Source organism: Erpetoichthys calabaricus, chromosome 15 (assembly GCF_900747795.2).
Source record: "Erpetoichthys calabaricus chromosome 15, fErpCal1.3, whole genome shotgun sequence".
Lineage (NCBI taxonomy): Eukaryota > Metazoa > Chordata > Cladistia > Polypteriformes > Polypteridae > Erpetoichthys > Erpetoichthys calabaricus.
In genome coordinates, this window is record NC_041408.2 from 7,219,744 (window position 1) to 7,241,571 (window position 21,828).

Consider the following 21,828-nt stretch of genomic DNA (forward strand, 5'->3'; position numbering starts at 1 on the left):
GTAGCTGGTTTCACTTAATCCTGTAGACCTTCCCTTTCACTCTTGCTGATACCAGTCTGTCACAAATCACTCCTGACACTCTCTTCTCCACCCATTCCACCCTGCCTGCACTCTTTTTCACCTTTAATTCAAGTAATTTAGGCTGAAATGATTTAAAGCGGGAAGAGCTTGAAGTGCGTCAGGATTAGGCTGGTAAGCTTTGAAGACTTGTCCAGATTAATATTTTATTTTTCAATAGGCTATGGATGCTTGAAAAATCTTTTATCCTGCATTCCTCAGCATGTGTTATAATTGGCATTTTTTTGTTTTTCTTCAAAATGAATCCAAATCCTAAAGGATATGGCAGCATTTCAGCTACACAAATTTCTGTTTACATACTATGATTAACTAATTATAGCCTATATATATGTAACCTTTCCATCAAGTCTCTTCAAAAACTACGCTTGCAGTCTGTCATCTGACTCCGAGGCTCCTTGACAAACAGTAGAGCCCTTCAGCTGTGGTTAACAGCTGCCAGGCTGGCGTTGCTTGCTTCCCCTTGGCAAAGGCAGTCTCTGTTACTCCTTACACTGCTTCAAGGGTGATCTTGTTGCGTGACTTGTATGAGGTCAGTCAGAAGTTGCAAGTGTGTGTGTGTGTGTGTGTGTGTGTGGTCTTTATAATTAACCCTATTTGACGTCTATCAATTTGACTATTTGGCTGAGAATGGGTGGCTTTCAATAAACATCAGTAACTTGCGACTCCCTCCATTGTTGCCCTTTTAGCCGCCCGCTGTTTGCTTGCAAGACAAGTGGAATGAGAGTCGGTTATGCAGGGGGTCTTGGTGTGGACCGGGATGACAGTACATTTCAGATGGCACAGGACGTTAATCGAGTGGTCAGAGGTACCCGTTGGCACACCTTCCACTATAGAATGCTTGCCCTAATGGAATTGCCAGTTAAACCCAATATTATGTTGGAAATTGAAGGGGCGCTACCAGGGCTGGGCCGGGGTTTCACTCCTTAGCCCAGCGTTTCTCATCCTTTAAGTATGTGCGACCCATGTTTTCATAAGTTTTAATCGTGCCCCCCTAATGTTTTTTTGAAAGGAGCCCACTAATACCAATTTCTTTTTAAATTAATGAAATATCATAGATGCATATTTTATTATACCTACTTTTTTTATCGACATTTATCTAACTCTATTTAATTTCTAGTATCAGAATGTAGTTTAAGTTCATTTGTTTTGGTTTCAATAGATGTATTTTTCATATTTTCCATTCTTGTTTTCTTTTTCCACATCTTCACGCCCCCCTTTTTGTTACTTCGCGCCCCCCTAGGGGAGCCCGCCCCACAGATTGAGAACCACATGACTTAGCCCATCCTGCCTTTTGGTTTTGACCCCGGGAACAGTCTGGCTGACTATGTTCCATGGTAATGTTTGCCATGCTACTGCCATATGGCGCCTGGTATGATGGCTTCATTTGAACATTTGCAGTCCTGTCCTTGTGGCATCCTTTTCCTAGAGTTCCAGTTGATTTTTGAATTGAAAGCCTTTATTGTCATTGTAAAATAATTACAACAAAATTCTGAGCTCCTCTCCACCTGGGTACACTACTTTCTGTGAAACCAAGCAATGGTAAAACGCACATAATACAAGCAAAACAATGACTTGATGACTCCTCAGTGGCCAAGACAGCCCTACAATTAAGTCTGTGGTAGACCGAAGAAGCATTGGTTCGACTGAATCAAGACGTGCGACAAGTGAAGGTGGCCCCCGAAGATGCCCCAGATCGAAACAAGGAGATTGACCCTTTCGACAGCTGACCTTGCACAAACATGGGATGATAGCAAGGAAGAAGTGCACGTTTGACTTTCGATTTTGTTTTATAGGTGTGTTCACGTATCATGCGTAACGCACCCTTTGCAATTACTAACTCATGTCCATCTGTCAGTCTGCATGAAACATCTTGGCCAACCGTGGACTAATTTTGTTGAAATGAGGCACACTTAGTTTCTTGAGGAAATTTGTAAAGACCGATTTAGTTATCGTTGGAATATCCTGAACAGATCGAAAAGACTGGTCTGCCTTAAAATAGGAGAAATCTTTTGGCGCAACTTCTACTACAAATTAGTTTACGGTTTCAATTTTGCCTTGACAGTGGTTACATCAACCTGTACGTTTTTATTTTCCTAATTTTCGCCTTTGATAGCCACTAGAGATGGCAAACAGATCCCCAAAACAAGTTCATGAAAGACCAGGAGGCTATGTGCATGGGTAAGAAAGTCGCTATCATGTGCTGCTTGAGCACATGAAAGGATTGAAGTCCTCCATCGACAAGTCCAGTGAAGCGCGGGTGGAAACCTCTGCATTTGTAGATTTTCTGCTTTGTGAGTTCAAACTGAAGAGAACCAGTGCATCCATACCTCAGTCTCAATACTTTAATTCGTAATTATTGGGGGTCAAATCTTCCTAACCGTAAAACAATACTATGGGTGTTCAATAATTTTATCTACCCGAGTACGTAAGAAAGTAGCAAGCACGTTGAAACAAGTCTGGGGATGTTGTGGCTCAGTGCGAGTCTAACGTTCCAAGAGAGGAGATCAGGAGAGTTCTGGTGCCAGTCAAGTAAACTTCATGACCATGTGCCAGTTCACGTGTCACGTCAATCACAAGCTGCCTTCCGAGAACGTGGGTTCCAGCAGCATGAACCATCCACCCACTGGCTCCCTCAGATTTCCTGTTCCGTGTTTTGTAGAAATCTCTTGGTGGACGGCGGCTTTCAAGTGAAGACGTCAAGGCAGCTGTGACATCCTGGTCAAACAGGTTTTTATTTTTTTTTTTTCCCCCCCAAAGTGACTATAAAATCATTGCAGGAAGAGATATCGTGATTAAAGTGCACATTGCAGATTTGCAGATGTTTCGCTCACAACCGTGAAGAAATCGCAGCATTTTTTCTACATGACCTCCCCGCCCCCATTTCAGGGCACCAAAATGTTTGGGACAATTGCCGTCACAGGTGTTTGTGACTCCTCGGGTGGGTTTCATTGCTTTGTTAGTGCAGCTGTAAGATGCCTTGTCATTCTTCTTCTCTTTTGGAGTCTGTAGTTGCCATTGTTCAACATGAAGATAAGAGCTGTGCGAGACATTGATAAAACCTTAGGATGACCAAAATCAACTGTCTGCAATATCATGAAGAACATAGAACTCGTAGGTGAGCTGAGTAATCGCAAAGGGGCTGGTAGACCAAGGACGACCTCCAATGCTGATGACCGAGGATTCCTCACCACGGCCAAGTTAAAGCCCCAAAGGCCTGTCTGACAGACCGGACAGTCTTCACGGGTTGGTGTGTGTGTCAGAGACAACTATCAGCAGAAGACTTCATGAGTAGAAACACAGAGGAGGCCACACTGCAAGATGAACACCACAAAAACAAGATGGGCAGATTACAGGACTTTGGAGAGCCTGCAGAATTCTGGGAAAAGGTCTTTGTGGAGAGACGAGACAAAGATGAACCTCATCAGAGTGATGGCGAGAGCAAAGTGTGGAGACGATCAGGAACTGCCTGAGATCCACAGCAGACCACCTCATCTGTTACACCATCGCGGTGCTGGGGGTGGTGTGGCGCTTGGGCATGTATGGCTGGCACAGGTCCTGACTGGCACACGTCTCTTCACTGATGATGGAGCCGCTGATGGCACAATGAATTCGGAGGTGTTTAGAAACATCTGATCTGCTCGAGTTCAGTATATGACAACAAACTCACTGGATGGCATTTCATCATCCAACAAGATAACGAGCCAAACAGACAGCTGAGGCCACACAGCTCTGACCTCACACCAGTCGATTTAAGTCTCTCTTAGGTTGCCCTGTTAGAGGGAGTGCATTACAGTAAACTAGTTTTGTTAAAAATAAAAGTGGGAATTTTTCTTCATTTTTAGACCCTCCTGGTTGGGGGGTGGGGAGGGGTGGGCAATGTAATGATATTGCGTGATATTTAGAACATTGCATCAATTTTGAATTTCACATAGCTGTGGAATTTTCGACACGGGTGTTCTTGGAGGCGATTCCCCAGCATTTGCATTCTGAACTCATTTGTTTTTGACGGCTCACAGAGTGCAGTTCAGTGTTTCTTTGTTGCTGGGATTGTTTGAAGAAGCTCCTGTGGTCTATGAAGGGGTTGTCTCTCTATTCGTGAGAAGCACTCTGTAGTTTTGGTCTGCTGACGTGAACTGGAGTTTTTTTTTTTTTTTTTAATTATAAAGATGATATAATCATTTGAACATTTAGTGCCCAGAAGATTAAAGTAACACTTCCAGTTGAGAATTGCATAATCGTGTTTCAGTGCAGTTCAGCTTTACGACACATGGCAGAGTGAGCACAAAAGAGAGATAATTTGGTGACTCATTGCTGCAAGGTATGGAGCTCATTGTGATGGAATTAGATGGTGTTCTGTATTGGGTGCTGTGTGTGTCATGCATTGCCTCAGTTACTTTATTCACTAAAGGATTATAGACGGCAAAGGAAATGTAAAGCACGTTTTGAGCAGTTATGCGCTCCCTCTCTCTAACCTAATGAAATGCTCTGTGCACTTTGGAGTGTTAGATGTTCTTGGTTTCTGTACAAATACAAACTTGTTTGTGTGTTAGTGGCTAAGTGACTGTCTTTCTTCGGAGGTTTTGTTTCGCCCGATGTGCTCGCCTCACTTGTGTATCCACTGAGGTGGAGCCCTTACCCCGACTCCACCTTTCACTTCTGGGCCGGAAAGACAGACACCCACACTTCCACGCGTAGATGTTTATATATAAGATACCTAAATCTTGCCGTCTTCCTCGTCATCTCTGTGGGGTTGATGTGCTTGATCAGCCTGCTCGGTCCTGCACCTCCTTGTCGCCAGTCGAGCCCTTCCCCTTCAGATCTTCTTCTATTTTATCCACCCACCTCCGCTGTGGACTTCCTCACTTTATCTTCCCATGGACTTCCACTCCTGCCATTCTTTTGCACACATTTTCTTTGTCTTTCCACATTCTATGCTTATCACCTCAACCTCCTTTCCTGTCCTTTCTTAGAAAGAGAGATCTAACTTTTTTGTTATACCTCCGATTGTCTCATTTCTTCAGTCTTTTTTTTCCTAAATCCACACATCCATTTCCACATTCTCATTTCGGCCACATCTAAGTTCTCCTGCTGTGCTCCTTTTCCTGCCCATGTCTCATCATTGCTGATCTCTCCACTGCCTTAAAAGCCTTACATGTAACCTTTGCCTTAATTCTTTGATCACACAATTCTCCTCATCCCTTCTTCCAATTGTTCAATCCACACTGAACTCTCTGGGTAATTTCTGCATGTAATTCTCCATTTTGGGCTACCACTGACCCTAAATATTTAAACTTATCCACTCTTTTCAGGAGCTATCCTGGCAGGTTAACTTTTGAATCCTTATCCTTCTCAAACCTCAGATATTCTGTCTGTCTTAGTATTTATCTTCCAAAGCCCATTCTTCCATCTTCCTCTTCACTTCCTCTCTTCTGGTGCTACACAACACCGTGTCATCAGCACAAAGCTTGCACCAGGTTTGATAGTCCTTTCATCAGTTCTCCATAACCACATCAAAGATGTAAGGACTTCAAGATCATCGAGGGTGCGGGCGTCCTCTAACCGAGATCTTGTCTTGTTACGTCAACCCGAGGCCTCACTCATACCCTCCCTCGCACATCTCCTGGACTATCCTCACACACTTCTCTAGTCCTCTGTTCTCTCTCATGCACCTCTAGAGCTCTTGCCGTGGCACTCTATCATAAGCCTTCTCCAGGTCAGTGACCGCCATGTGCAATCCTCTGGTTTTCTCAGAGCTTGCCTTTGGGTGGTCTCAATGTAGAGACTGCACCGGTGGTGGGGCTCTGCCCCAAGACTTCCTATTGTAACCAGTTTCTAATATTTGATTGTGTGTGACATCAGCTTTGTCCCTCTACAGTTTCCACCATTCTAACCGTCTCCTAAATAAAATTTAGTATTAAAACTTGTATTGTATTGACCCCCTTCTTTTGACACCCACTGCACGCCCAACCTACCTGGAAAGGGGTCTCTCTTTGAACTGCCTTTCCTGATGTTTCTTCCATTTTTTCCCTACAAGGGTTTTTTTTGGGAGTTTTTTCCTTGTGTTCTTAGAGAGTCAAGGCTGGGGGCCTGTCCAGTGGCAGGACCTGTTAAAGCCCATTGCGGCACTTCCTGTGTTATTTTGGGCTATACAAAAATAAACTGTATTGTATAAAACTGTAAAATATCGTATTTACGCGTGTACCACGCGCACATTTTTTCCCCAAAAATTACCATTCGAAAACCAGGTGCGCGTCATACACAAGGAAATGTTTACTTACTACTTCTGTAATGTTTACTTCTTCTGTTTGGGCCCTCTCTCGCTCACCCTCTCTCACTCTCGCTCGCTCGCTCTCTCTCGCTCACCCTCTCTCACTCTCGCTCGCTCGCTCTCTCTCTTTTTTTGAATCAGTTTGGCGTCGTCAGAAACCAAAAGTGATTTTGGAAGCAGAGAAGATGGGAAATCGGGCAGCAGGTCACAAGTACGGTGTTCCAGAGTCATGTGTTCGAGATTGGCGATGGAAGAAAGAAAAACTTTCGTCATGCAACAAAAACAGAAGGGCATTTCACGGAAAACATGCCCTAAATGCTTCCTATACAATCACAACGTGATTTTCTTTGTAAAAATTAGGGTGCGCGTCTTACACAAGGGCACATGGTAAATGAGTAAAAACGGTATGATTGGCAGCTCTGGTAAAGAGGAATAAAGAGGAATGTAAATATGAATTCTTCACTTGGAATGCTTTCACGCTTTAGATCATCTGTTAGGTACAAGGCCCAGTTCAATTTGTTTCAAACCTTATTTTTTTTTTTTTTTGTAAAACTTGTGTATGGAATTTTTGATTTTAATAAAATCAATTTAAAAAAAAAAAATGCCCAGTGCAGGCTTTTGGGGGGTACGGGATGGCGTCTCTTGGCCTTGGTACCCCTGCAGATTTTTTTTTTTTTTTTTTTGTCCTACCAGCAATCGGATCTTACTTTAGGCAATACCAAGTAGCAAAGGAATAATCTTATTTTGTTTCATTTTGTTTTCATCTGTCTTGACCTTCTAAAGCACTTGTGTGAAAATGTGTTATAGAAATCCATCCATCCATCCATTTTCCAACCCGCTGAATCCGAACACAGGGTCACGGGGGTCTGCTGGAGCCAATCCCAGCCAACACAGGGCACAAGGCAGGAACCAATCCCGGGCAGGGTGCCAACCCACCGCAGGACACACACAAACACACCCATACACCAAGCACACAGTAGGGCCAATTTAGAATCACCAATCCACCTAACCTGCATGTCTTTGGACTGTGGGAGGAAACCGGAGCGCCCGGAGGAAACCCATGCAGACACGGGGAGAACATGCAAACTCCACGCAGGGTGGACCTGGGAAGCGAACCCATGTCCCCAGGTCTCCCAACTGCGAGGCAGCAGCGCTACCCACTGCGCCACCGTGCCGCCCTGTTATAGAAATAAATGTTGTAAAATGTTATTGAATAAGGTAATTCACCAAAAGGTGATTTTTTTTTTTTGTTTGTTTTTTTTTTTCGATGCAAGATTAAGGAGAATAAATCCAACTTTTAACTTTAATATATTTGTTCTGAGAGAGTTTGGGATGAATCCTCCTCCAGAAAGGTTTAACAAATCCACACATGCCACGATTTATGGCATCCCTACATTTTAATATTTACTGCTGCTTTATTGGCAAAGGGAGGCTGGACAAAGTCTTCTCCTATAACATCTGACAAAGTTGGAGAAGACAGAACAGGCAATCTGAGGCCATTCCTCTGGGTCATCCGGGGTCTGAGGTCCTCTCTTCTTTAGCTCAACCCATTGGTTTTTCTGGGGTGATGGAGTTGGCCTTGGCACAAGCTCGATTTTTGTCTTCCTTTTACATTTTTCTCTGTTGATATGGACATCTGGTTTGCATTGTCGTCCTGCTGGAAGATCCAGCGATGACACATTTTTAGTTTCCTGGCAGAGATGGACAAATTTTAAATTTGGATAATCCTGGATTTTTTTTTATGAAGTCCATGATGCCAATTACTCTACTAAAATCCTAACTTGGAGGGAAAAACCGCACTCCAACATCGCTGAACGTCCACCATACTTGACAGTGGGTCCTCTTCTAGGCAAGTTGGTAACAGTTTAAGTGCAAGTGATCCTTCAGCAGAGATGTGCCGTCTTTGAGATGTTGCTAAGGGTTTCTCCTCCATCTCTCTGCTATACTAACAGATGACAGGCCTGGGATGTGTTCTTAGAGTGTTGGGAGTTTCAAACAGTGGGTTCTATTGCTCCGTGATCTGCTTAGAGAAATTTGGCAGGGGTTAATGTTCTTATTTGTATCTGCAGAATTGCTGTAATCCAAAACGCTCCTGTATTTAGGAAGTTATCAAGTACTATCACCTCCATTATCCAACCCGCTATATCCTAACAGGTTCACGGGTCTGCTGGAGCCAGTCCCAGCCAACACCGGGCACAAGGCAGGAAACAAACCCCGGGCAAAGCGCCAGCCCACCACAGGGCACACACTAGGGTCAATTTAGGATCACCAATGCACCTAACCTGCATGTCTTTGGACTGTGGGAGGAAACTGCAGTACCCGGAGGAAAGCCACGCAGACACGAGGAGAACATGCAAACTCCATGCAGGGAGAACCCGGGAAGCGAACCGAGGCCTCCTAACTGCGAGACAGCAGCGCTACCCACTGTGCCACCCCGTTTCCAAGTACTGTGTTGTATAAAAGCACTGCGCTACCGAATCCGCTTTCATTTTCAGAGCAGCACTTTGCCGTTCTTCTGCTCAAAGTCTTTATTAATAAGAGACACTCTTGTATGGATCCATTCAGAATAACTTTAAAATGACCTGTTGGTTTTTCTTCCAGAGTCTTGTGGAGTATCGCCATCATATATGATACCAGTATACCCAACAAAGACATTTCCCAATCATTTCACCATTGTTACAGTGAGTTTCATGCTTTTTATTTATTTTTTTAAAGTCTTAAAAAAAAAATTGTAATAATTATGTCATTGTTTTCAGGGCCTGTATCCAGAGTCTCATGGCATCATTGACAATCGCATGTATGATCCGAGTCGAAATGCTTCTTTCAGCCTTAAGGATAAGGAGAAATTTGTTCCTTCTTGGTACCTGGGAGAGCCTGTAAGTACTGAATGAAGCACTTTCAGTTATCAGCACCATTTTCTGACCACAGTATTGTCCCGTAAAAAAAAAATTGGGGAAACAAATGCAGCAAGGGGGGGGGGCTCCACCATTAAAGAAATGAATGTTGGTCTTTCATTGTCATATGTGGGGGCAACGGATTAGAGGAAAAATATGCAGACAAATGTGTGCTGCTAGTAAAAGCCTCCACCTGAAAGGACTTATGACCTTTTAGTACTTAATAGGGGCTTAGTTACATTAGCTGAGTAAAGAGGGTCACCCATGGCTTTTTACACAGTCAAAATTAGGTATTTCTGGGAGGAGGTTTGGTGTGGGACCTCCCTTGCCCCCACTTGAAGAGTGGAGAACAGAAGAAAAAAGGGGCTATATATATATATATAAAATATAGTGAAGAAAAGCAATAGAAACAGAATAAACTTTTGGGGTTTCTGCCCCGGTTTACTGCAACAATATCAACAATATCAATAATATCTCCACAGTACAACAAATGGTCACAATGGACAAAGTAACAATCAAATGGGGGAACATTTATACAGGGTGACATGAAATTGAACAGAAATTTTGAGATGGATGACGTAACTGGAATGTAGACGGGACCCGGAAGTATGGCGTCTTTTATTTACATCGTGCTTTATTACGGCGACGAGCCCTTGTTCTTTCTGAAAAGATAAAAAGAGAAAGGTTAGTGCGCCGCCACGATCTCTCGGCATGGTTTGTCACAATGAATTCTGAGTCTTTAGTCACGCATGAGCGCATTTTATATATATATAAAATAATATAGTCATCCCTCACCTATCGTGGGGATTACATTCCAAAGCCCCCCACAATAGGTGAAAATCGGCAAAGTAGCGACCTTATATTTATTATTTATATATATTTTAAGGCTTTATAAACCCTTCCCACAAACCTTACTCCACTTATAACTCATTTCATGCCCTGGTTTAAAGGACACTGTGGCCGTAGATCTTATATTCCTTTCCTCCTTTTTAAATAAAAAGAACCGTGGACTCATTGATCCTGTAATGGCATCCTACAGCGGTGTAGCTGTCCCCTTCCTTCAACATATCCAAACCTTTTACCTTTTCGGCAATCATTAGCATCTTCCGTTGGATCTTGTGCACGGACCCTGAAGCAGTAGCAGAAGCAGATCGTTTTGGAGCCATAACGAAGGGCTTGACAACGCACAAAGAAGAGCACAAAAGTTAACTCTTTATACAGCGAAACACGTTGATGCTGAATGAGCGAGACGAGACTTCCTGGTTAACGCAGCGCAATCGAATTTGGCGCACCATCACTGAGCCAATCAGCACACAGGAGCTTAACTGCATGCTCTGATTGGGTAGCTTCTCAGCCATCCACCAATAGCGTCCCTTGTATGAAATCAACTGGGCAAACCAACTGAGGAAGCAAGTACCAGAAGTAAAAAGACCCATTGTCTGCAGAAACCCACGAAGCAGCGAAAAATATATATATATAATGTTATGTGGGTGTAAAATTAATGTCACTTATGACACATGCCTCTCATGGACCACGGAATTTACTGGAATTAACTATAACATTAAAATAAAATTGACAAGAACAAGCTATTTAATCCAACAAGCTTGTCCATCCCATTCACCAAGTTTTTTCTAAAATAACATCAAGTCAAGACCTGAAGGACCCCCAAGTTCTCATTTTTTTTTTTTTACTTTCTCGTATACAAAGTATAGGGAAAGTATTGTAATCATCCAAAAATTTAATGTCGAGATTTTGATGAATCTTGACATTTTAGACCTCTCTGGCTCCAATAATACCCCCCCTCGCCTAGTGTGTCTGAAAAAATATTGGAGTCCTTCAAAGGCACACAGCAAACACGATAAATGGCTATTGCATTTTTTCCAATTTTAAAATCGTGAATTAAGAATTTCATGTTGCTTTCTTACCTTGGAAACATGTTGTGATTCGGAGCAATTTCATCCCTTTTGTAATTTGATCTTTTGCAGGTCTGGTTGACCGCCAAGTTCAATGGTTTGAAGAGTGGTACGTACTTTTGGCCTGGCTCTGATGTAAATATTAGTGGATCCTTCCCGGATAAGTACCTGATATTTAACAAGTGAGTTGAAAGAGTTTACTTTATAGAAGGGCATTTTATATCCATCTCATGTGTGAGTGGTTTATTCCAGGTATTGGGTAAAATGCAGTAATTATTAGTAATTTTAGTCCTGTCTGAATTGTTCAAATGGCAGAATTTCTCTGACACATCAAATTTCATGGGACTAATTTAACCAGATGTTATTTTGACATAAGGTAAAAAGTCTCTGATCTTTACTGAGACGTGAATGTGTAGACTGCAAAAAGTTAATGATGTGAGTTCTTTGGATGAGGCTGAAAATGGAGATCCTCCGGTAATAATTTCTCTTGTCCAGATAGGGCTTAAATTTCATATTTCCAATCCCTGCCTTTGTCATAAATCCACGTCATTCATTGGTAGCCCAGCTCCTCTGGGATGGCACATCCATACCTGCCATCACGAGAAGGTTTGCTGCATCTCCTGTCAGTCTCAAGAGCATGGAGGAGACACCAGGAGAGCTGGACAGGGCCAGAGAAGGACATCAACCCAGCAGCAGGAATGGAATCTGCTTCTTTGTGCAGGGAGGAAAAGGAGGAGCACAGCCAGCGCCTACAAAATGACCTCCAGCTGGCTACTGGTGTGCATGTCTCGGACCAAACTGTCAATAACAGACTCCATGAGGGCCAGACATCCTCTAGTGGGACCTATGCTCACAGCCTGTCACTGTGCAGCTTGATTGGCATTCTCAAGAGAATGAACACTGTCCTACCACCAGAGTCCAGAAGGTGAATGACCTTCTGAGGCGCGGCACTTCACAGAGAGCAACTGAGGGCAGGAATAGTGTTGGGTTTTACCCACTGCCATCCCCGTATCTGATGACCATGCAAAATCCATCTCTGCTGCGGAAGTACTGTTCATAAAGGGTCTTTAGGTGGGGCTTTCATTGATGAAGTTGGTGCATATTGGAAAAGTCAAAAAATAAATGTCAAGTCACCTCCTTCTGTTCCGGTTTTATGTATGGTGCCCACAACTACAATTCCCAAAAGCCCCCTCTGCATCTGTACAATCCTGTTTAAGGGCACAGACCCCATATTTACAAACCAGGTTTCTGAGCTACCAGTGTTGATACTTTCGCATTTAACAATCACCAAATGGGACATACTGTACAAAAAGGAACACACACACACACACACCTATGTAGGAACGCTGCAGAATGACATGACTTCAAAATGTCTTCTGTTCTCCTTGTGCAAGTGTTTCTGACCTGACTTCACAATTAACCCGTGATTTGTCTTCATTCATCAGGTCCAAGGATTTTGAAGAAAGGCTTTATACCATCCTGCACTGGTTGGCATTACCCAAGGGAGAAAGGTACCTCATTATTTGCACTGGATTGGGACTATGCAGATGTTGTTAAATTCAATTAATGGCTAATATTTTCATAATTAGGAACGGGCATTAAATTGGGCCTCTGATGTGACGCCTGGTGTTTTTTGTTTTTCCTTTTTGTCTATGACTAAATGTTTCCAGCGTTTGGGAGTAAATTGAGTTGACTTGATGGGTTCTACTCAGTGGTGTGGTGTGTCGTGTCGCAGCTCTGGCAGTCTGGGGTCTTGTGTGTCTCCCACTGGGAGAACATCATTTGTATTTGTGGAAATACTTCCCATCTTTGAAGGGGATTCTCGGCATTCCTGCCAGACCTTTTTTTTTTTTTTTTTCTCGTTATCCTTGTGGGTATCCACCTCTCTTGCCCGGTACTTCCTGTATCTTCTTAGATAATACACCACTGTGGCTGTCCGTTTGTCTGTCCAGGATTTTAAATCACCTGCAGCTCGCAAAGCATTTGGCCGATTGACCTGAAATTTGAATACATAAATATTACGTTAAGTCTGCTATCCACTTTCGGGGTGATGATTGACCTCCAAGGTTGTTCTTCTTTTCTTTTTCACCTTTGCCGTCACTTCCCCTACCTCTTCATATCTTAAGTCTTCAATCTGCCTCAAGAATGATTTAAGTGACAGCTTAAGTGAAAAATTAAGGAAAACGTCCTAAGTAATTGCAACACAAACACTGACTTAATCATCTTTAACGTGAAAAGATGTCGACGGAAGAAGAGAAGAAGCGGACCGCTAGGGTGGAGAAGAGCTGCTCAGGAAGGAGCAAAGCGTATCAGCCTCTGAGCAAACGAATGATAAACGTACAGAGGGGATGAGAACTATAAGTCAAGTGTATTCCCTGCACGTTATCGTTCTAGCCATGCGCCATTACTGATGTAATAATGAAAAAGGTACAGCAAAAAGTTATTCTGCAACAAGGGAGGTCACCCTTCCTTGACCCCACACTGAACATAAAATCAATGAGACACACGGAAAACATGAAACCACAAAGTGTAGATGATTAAATGGAAAATGAATAACGATTGTGAACCTTGTCATCTTATATAATACGCGACCGTGGCTGTTCGTTTGTAACTGTCCAGGATTTTAAATCACCTGTCGCTCACCAACTGTTTGACCTGAAATTTGGTACACATATACGAGGGCAATCCCAAATGTAAGGTCTCCTCCTATTTTTTAAGAAATACAAACAACCGTTTATTTTCTATAATGTTTACATCATTTTAAAGGTTAAGGACTTATTTGTTTTTCTACATAATTGCCATTTCGGTCGATGCATTTTTGTAGACGCTGTGGTAGTTTTAGAATGCCCATGTCATACCAGCTCGCCGCCATGTCCTTCAGGAAGCGTTGAATCTCATCTTTCACCTCTCCGTCGGAGCAGAATCGCCTTCCGGACAAATGTTCTTTCAACTTAGGGAACAAGTGGTAGTCACTGGGTGCCAAGTCCGGACTATATGGTGGGTGGGTGATGAAGTTCCAACCGCCGATCTTTACGCATGTTTTCCTCAACCTTCGCGACTGTCTCGTCGGAAATTGACGGTCTCCTGCACGAACTTCGCACTTGGCAGTAGCGTTCAACGGGAGCTCCATTTTCAAGGGCTGCCAAGCCAAGATTGAGCATCCCAGCGAAGCCGCACATGCTTGCTTGGGAGTGGAGGAAGCACCAATCACAACAGTGTGGCCAACAGCCGTATGAACAGTTTCTCTACGTCCCCACCGCTTTGGAGACCTTACTTTTGGGATTGCCATCGTACTATGTGACGTCTACTATCTGCTTTCAGGGTGATGATTTTTATTTCTCTTATTATTTTTATTTTATCTTATTGTAGAATTAACTCATGGCCGTGTTGCACGTGCGTATGGGCGGCGTTCTCATTCCTTGCCACCTTCGCCGTCACTTCCTCTACCTCTTCATATCTTAAATTATTCATGAGGCAGATTGAAGACTTAAGTGCCAGCTTAAGTGAAAAATTAAGGAAAACCGTATTAAGTAATTCCTAGAAATTTGATTCTGTTCATCTGGACAAAGTTTTTAAGTGGGAGAAATATTTCAAGACTTATCCAAGTCTCTTCCTCAGTCTCAATTGACTGCAGGTTTCCCCAACCTTATAAACAGTACCTTTGCTTAATCACAGTGACTAGCACCATTGACAAAGGGCCAGTTGATCAGTGATCAGTGGCCCTTTGTCAATGGTGCTAGTCTCTATGATTTAAGCAAAGGTACGGTTTATAAGGTTGGGGAAACCTGCAGTCAATTGAGACTGAGGAAGAGACTTGGATAAGTCTTGAAATATTTCTCCCACTTAAAAACTTTGTCCAGATGAACAGAATCAAATTTCTAGGATTTCCTTACCTGAATTATTGAGCATGCATCGAGACGACGTATTAAGTAATTGCAACACAAACACCGACTTAATGAGTTCTAACGTGAAAAGATGTCGACCACAGAAGAGAAGAAGCGGGCCGCTAGGGTGGAGAGAAGAAGAGCTGCTCAGGAAGCAGAAAGTGCATCAACCTCTGAGCAAACGAATGATAAACGTACAGAGAAAGAAAGAGGAGGAAAACTAGGAATGGTCAAGTCAAATGGATAATGTGCAGTGTACCCTTACTGGTTGATCATATTTTGATTGTGCAACCAAAGCGCAACTGACAATCCGAGATTGCTTGGAAGGATATCTCTCTCTCTCTCTGTCTCTCTCGCTCTCTCTCTCGCATTTTATTAAGTAGTAGATCATGTCTGAAAGCATAGTGAAGTCTTTTGATTTCCATTTAATTTTTCCATTGCCTACTTTCCCCAGAGTTCTCTTTTTTTTTTTTTGAATTATGGAAGATCTGACCGCTTTTCACCAAACATTGTGTGTAATACATTCTTAACATGTTATTTCATTTTCTATCCATCTTCTTTTCTGTTTAGGCCAGACTTTTACACTTTGTACCTGGATGAACCGGATACCTCGGGCCACAGATACGGACCATCAAGTCGTCAAGTGAGTTGTACCGAATTCCACAGTAAACGGTGTGTAATAAACTTCTATGCAATAAGCAGAACTCCAGACGACACCATTTATAATCCCGTCAACCACGCATCCTGACTGTCCCAGTTTCCATTTCAAATGCCTCATTTTACTTTTTTGGGGTTACCTGCGATGGCCTTGGTGCCCCTTGTGCAGGGTTTGTTTTCTGCCTTGTGCCCTATGCCAGCTGGGATAGGCTCCATCCCCTAAACCCATCCCCCCCCATGTTGACTGTGTTTTGGGACTAAGCAGTTTGGACAATGCCAGGCTTTTGTTTTACCATTTAAAAAGAGTAAAAATGAAATTCAACCAGTTCTACCATAGCACAAAAAAAGAGAGATCTGTGCAAAGTGATCTAAATTGATTTCAGATATAAAACACAAGATAATTGATCCCATAAGTGATGATGCTTTTTGGTCACATCTCAGGTTTTTGCATCCCTGAGTTTAACAGTACATTTACAAATGAACCACAAAGCCATTAGCACAACCAAATGACATTTCCTGTTTTTGCTAATAGGTGGAAGATGCGTTGAAAAGAGTCGACAAAATAGTGGAAATGCTAATGGACGGACTCAAGCAGATGAAGCTGCATAAATGTGCAAACATTGTCCTTGTATCTGATCATGGTAAGCACTTTTAACTGCTTTGTTGAACTAACCCTGTTAGTTTTAAATTGTGCACCTTCCTGACCGACTCCATTCCGAGCTAATGCTGTGATTTTTGGAATGGTTTTGAGGCAATAGACAGGACTTTAGTCATCCTCATTTTAACAGAAGGTTTTTCTCTCCCTCTTTAATATATGTTGTAATAGATTGTATAAGGTTTCTGTCTGTGTATGTATGTAATATATATTGTGAAAGATAACCCCGGACACACACACCGAGACATCCAAATGTCTAAAACACACGCTTTATTTTCCTCTGCTCACACAGCACAAGCACAGTGCCCAAAGACTCACAATAACTCGGTCTTTTCCTTTCTTCTCTCTATCGCCACCTCTACTCCACTCCTGGCAAGCTCCGTCCTCTTCCACCCGACTCCGGCTCCCCGAATGGAGTGAGGCGGCCCCTTTTATGGCACACCCGGATGTGCCCCAGGTGCTCCCTGATGATCTTCTTGCCGCACTTCCTGGAGTGGCGGATTGGGGCTCATCCAGGGCTCTGAGATGGTCCAGGTGCCCCTGGCGGAGACCACAGACCCCAACAGGGTTAAGCTTCCAAGCTCTCCATCCGTGACCCTGATGTAATCCAGGGGGCTGCCCTCTTGTGCCCTGGGGAAGATACTGCCCCTCTCCCAGTCCTTCCTTTCTCCAGGCATCCTGGTGGGACAAGGTCCTCTATCGAAAATATGACATCATATTGTGCCCCACCGGGACGCCTGGAGAAGGGAATACTAGCTGTCCCCTGCGGCTCTGCCCATGTAGTAATGAAACAGGATAAAATGTAATAATTTGTATTGAGAAGAATTTCTATTGATAGCTTTCATATTTGAGGGCCTCCTGATATACAATATTTTTGGTTTTGCTATCGGGGGCGAGAATGTAGCTGTGATCTCTTTACCAAAAACGTATAAAGTTTGCAAGGTATCTCTGGCCAAGCGGAAGGTAGGTACCCTCCAACGATGCCCCTGTACCTGGTTATGTTCAGCTCTGATGGGAGAGCGTCCCCCGCATGGGGAGAAAAGCACGTGGCCGTGATATCTCTGCCAGTCACCAGGGCCCTACCCACTTCCCCATCTGCTCGGCCAGCAGCATCTCTCTCGGATTAGCGCAAATAAATTGTTACCGCAAGCGTACTATGATACTTAGCATGAACTTTTGCGAGAAGTCGCAAAATCAACCAGAATGTTCAGGCAAATTCTAGAAAAAACACCCGATCTAAATCCGTTAAGTAGTTCTCTCGTGAAAAGCTTACAGACTGGCAGATTTATATATGTATATATAATGTAATATATCCTCTTTAATAAAATCCAGCTTCATCATAGGAGGTTGAGCTAGAAGAAGTGGCTGGGGAGAGGGAAGTCTGGGTATCTCTGCTCAAGCTGCTGCCCCCGCGACCTGACCTCGGATAAGCGGAAGAGGATGGATGGATGGATGGATAAAATCATGTGTGTGTGTCTTCTGGTGAAGTGCGCATGCGCGGGGCACTCTTTTTAATAAAGGACATCAATGCTGGGGAGAGTGCTGATTGGGTACTCGCAGCCATGCACATAAAATCCATTGCTGGGGAGACGCCACACATACAATAATCAGCTGCACGCCAGCACAGATTAAAATACTTACTGGGGAACTGCGCAGTACTTGCTGGAGAGACGCCACATCCACGATTATCAGCTGCACGCCACACATTACATCAGTTCCTGGGGAGACTCTGCTGATTGGCCACTGTTGTGAGAGTAAATTAAACGCATATTATGGACAAGGCGGAAGTACAGGGAAGGGCGGAATGAGTGGCAGAGTCACCGGCCACTAGCAGATGCTTCAAAAGCCGCCTGACGCGTCACACAAGACAGAGAGGGCGGGACCTATAAAATATTGCGCGGCCGATCCAATCAGATTTCAGTAAATGAGGTAACACCTAAACAACAAGGCACGAAAAATCTAATCGGGTACTGAGATTAATATATATCTCTATATCTGTATCTATAGAGATATACCATATATATTCAAATTTAAGTTCTCCCATGGAAAAGTCAGGGTTTGATTTTTACCGTATAATTTCCAGTATTTTTATAATGTCGTTTGTATAAGTCGAATGTGGAAAACTCACACTATTGGTCCAAGAGATATGCTAACACCCGCCTGAGAAAGTCACCACGGAGCACACGACCTTTTCTTCTGTGTATTGTCCCTACGTGACCACACGGTAATACCCAAACTATTCTGAAGTGACGTTTGCACTGGTTTTTTTTTTGTATCGCACACCGTCATACATCTTTAATCGTAAGAGCATCCCTTATCTACGATGGCACGTTCAATCAGAAGAAAATAGGAAGCTGGTTTTAAATTAAACATCGTTGAAGTTGGTAACTGTGCTGCTGCCACAAAATTCAATGTGTCTGAGAAACTGGTGCGAGATTGGAGAAGGCAAGAAGATGTTTAAAAAAAAAAAAAGAAAAAAAAAAAGTGCTGTATTTTTGAACGGGCGTATAATTTTGATTTTATGATTGATTTTTCAGGTTTCAAGACCCCGACTTCTACGCGAGTATATACAGTATATAGAGCTAACTAGAGCACTGACTAATAAATTACGGCACATTACAAGACGACGATTGCACCACAGTAGTCTGACAACACACCTCACTCAGTTTTGACAGATCACACCGCAGCCTTCCTCTTTATCACATCCCCTTAAATGCCATCTTGTACCTTCTAGGTTGGGAACCCCTCATGTAAAGAAAGGAGGAATAAGAACAAACAAATGACAACATAGACAGGTGATGTGTGCCCCCATTTGAAAATTCACAAGACCCTTTTTTCATTTTTTGTGAGATCGGATGCTGACATGCCTCCCCACTACACCCATGGATTTCTATGCAGTGATGATCTCGGCCAGCAGCCCATCCGCTGAGTTCACTGTACCCATATGACCTACAAAAGTGGATTTTTGCTCGAGTAATTTGAAGTTTGGGAAACCTATTTGACTTTTCTGTTTATTTTGATGCAGGCATGGAAGAATCTACCTGTGAAAAAGCAGTCATCCTGTCCAACTTCATACCCAACACCGACGACTTTGTGATGAGGACTGGTGCTGCAGGCCGCTTGATGCCCAAAGACCTCTCCGTATATAATACTTGTGAGTAGTTTTTCCCCCGATTTATTTTTCACATTTGTAAATTCAAATGACTTATTTAGAAAGGTTTTGAGTTGGCATGTACACCGATGGCACCACACCAGATAGTAGTTGAAGAATTGTGCTGTACAGTCAATGAGGAAGTCACCATTTTCTACTAGAATATCAGAGAAATATTACATATTTGGCAACAATAAAATCAAAAATTCATTTTTTTGTCAAATGAGATTAATACACGGCTTTGGATGGTAATTTTGAAGTAGGTGTTACATCATAACTGAACATTCATAAAGCCACTTATTCCAGTGGGTGCCCGAGCAATCGACTGCAGCATTGGGTGCAAGTCGGGAACCAACCCTGGATGAGGGTGCCAGTCCATCACAGTGCACCCACCTACTGCGCCAATATAGAGTCGTCATCCCCTTGGAAGTTGTCGCATTTTGTTTTTTTTTTTTCCCCAACATTGAATCTTAGTAGATTTTCGTTGGCTTTATTTATTTATTTTTTTTGACATTGATCAACAGAAGAAAGATTCTTTAACGTGAAAGTGAAAACCGATCTCTGAAATGCGGTCTAAAAGAATTCCAAATACAAAAATAGTCGATTCACATCAGTATTTAGGAGATGGCAGGCAGCCATGACAGCCTTGAGTCTGTGTGCCACAGGTCTCTCGGCCTATCACTTTTTCTCCCTTTGCACTGTCAGGGGTCCTGGAGGGTCCCGCATGAAGTCCAGCCAGAAAATCTCAATAGGACTGAGATCTGGATTCAGACTCGGCCACTGCGGGACATTCATTCACATTGTAGTTTTAGAAGCCATTCCTGTGTAGCTCGTGGTAGTGCAGTCACAGTTACACTTTCCCATTGGGATTAATTATCTATCTATCTATCTATCTATCTATCTATCTATCTATCTATCTATCTATCTATCTATCTATCTATCTATCTATCTATCTATCTATCTATCTATCTCTCTATCTCTCTATCTCTCTATCTCTCTATCTCTCTCTCTATCTCTCTCTCTATCTCTCTCTCTATCTCTCTATCTATCTATCTATCTTCATTGAACTGCATTTTCCACGTAGTTCCCCCATTTCTGAAGATTGTCAGGAATTGGCTTTTGCTGCCTCTTCAGCGTCGGCCATTGCTGCAAGTTTAGTATCATTTGCAAACTTCACAAGTTTATTAACTCTACCAAACTGTTTGTCGTTAAACATTGAAAGTGTCCTGCTGTGTTGTTTTTAATCTTAGTGTTTTATTTGAACATCACATCCAGACAACTGGCATTTGTTATGGCCTTCCGATGTCTAAGAGCCTGCTGCCCGTGTGTGCTGACCTCTGTCTTCTGTATTATTGTGACTTTTCTGTACTGTTTAATAACTTGATTTTCCTTTCTCTATTTTTCTTTCTCACAGATGACTACAAACATTTAATGGACAGCCTAACAGCAAGTGCTTTTGGACTATATTTTTGTTGTTGTTTGACCGCCCAATAACAGCTCTGCTTCCCGTCACACTTGTTTGTTTTTTTTTCCCTCTATCCCTCCAGTGCAAAACCAGCGATCAGTCATTCACACCCTATATGAAAGAGAATCTGCCAAAGCGTTTCCACTACGCCCACAGCCCCCGAATTGGGCCACTTAACTTTTACACGAAGGCAGGCTGGCAGGCCGGACTGTAAGTTGACGTCTGATTGAATGTCATGGCATTTGTGTTTTTATTGTGTTCTGTAAGGTCTTTATTTTAGGAGCATTCCCTTTGTAGAAATCTACCGATGTATTGTATTGCTTAAGCTTAACCTCTTTTGACTTGATCTCCACACATCAGGGTGTTGTATGTTATCCAACAACACCATTTATTTCTATAGCACGTTTTCATACAAATGATGGAGCTCAAAGTGCTTTACAAGATGAAGAAAGGAATAAGAAAAAATATGAAAATACTAGCTGTGTAAGTCCGTGCTGTAAAAAGCCCGGGCTCCTAGAAACCACAAGCTCTGGCACTTCAATCAATCAGTCACATCAGTTAAGCATTAGCAGTTATGTGAGGTTCTCTCTCTCTCATTTCATTTTGCCAACATGGTCACCTCCATTGTCTATCAGTGACTACGCGAATTTCTCTCTCCTCTGAGGTTTTGTTTTGCTGATGTGCTTGCCTCCGTTGTCTATCAGCGGCTAATCGAGGTTCTCTTTCCTGGGCGGTTTCGTTTTACCAATGTGCTCACCCCCTTGTCTATCAGTGGCTAAGTAAGTTTCTCTCTTCTTGGAGGTTTCATTTTGCTGATGTGCTCACCTCCCTTGTGTATTAGTGACTAAGTGAGGTTCTCTTCG

At 42.9% G+C, this 21,828-nt stretch overlaps 1 protein-coding gene across 1 annotated transcript in view; it reads left to right on the top strand.

Moving 5' to 3' along the window:
• Positions 1-21,828, top strand: part of LOC114666266 (ectonucleotide pyrophosphatase/phosphodiesterase family member 1-like) — a 122,939-nt gene that overhangs the window by 65,866 nt on the left and 35,245 nt on the right. Inside the window, exons 6-14 of the mRNA XM_028821044.2 lie at positions 8,948-9,027; positions 9,103-9,222; positions 11,226-11,335; positions 12,599-12,664; positions 15,608-15,680; positions 16,227-16,335; positions 19,375-19,503; positions 20,915-20,946; positions 21,048-21,175. Coding sequence (XP_028676877.2) covers positions 8,948-9,027; positions 9,103-9,222; positions 11,226-11,335; positions 12,599-12,664; positions 15,608-15,680; positions 16,227-16,335; positions 19,375-19,503; positions 20,915-20,946; positions 21,048-21,175 — 847 coding nt within the window. The remainder of the gene's footprint in view (positions 1-8,947; positions 9,028-9,102; positions 9,223-11,225; positions 11,336-12,598; positions 12,665-15,607; positions 15,681-16,226; positions 16,336-19,374; positions 19,504-20,914; positions 20,947-21,047; positions 21,176-21,828) is intronic.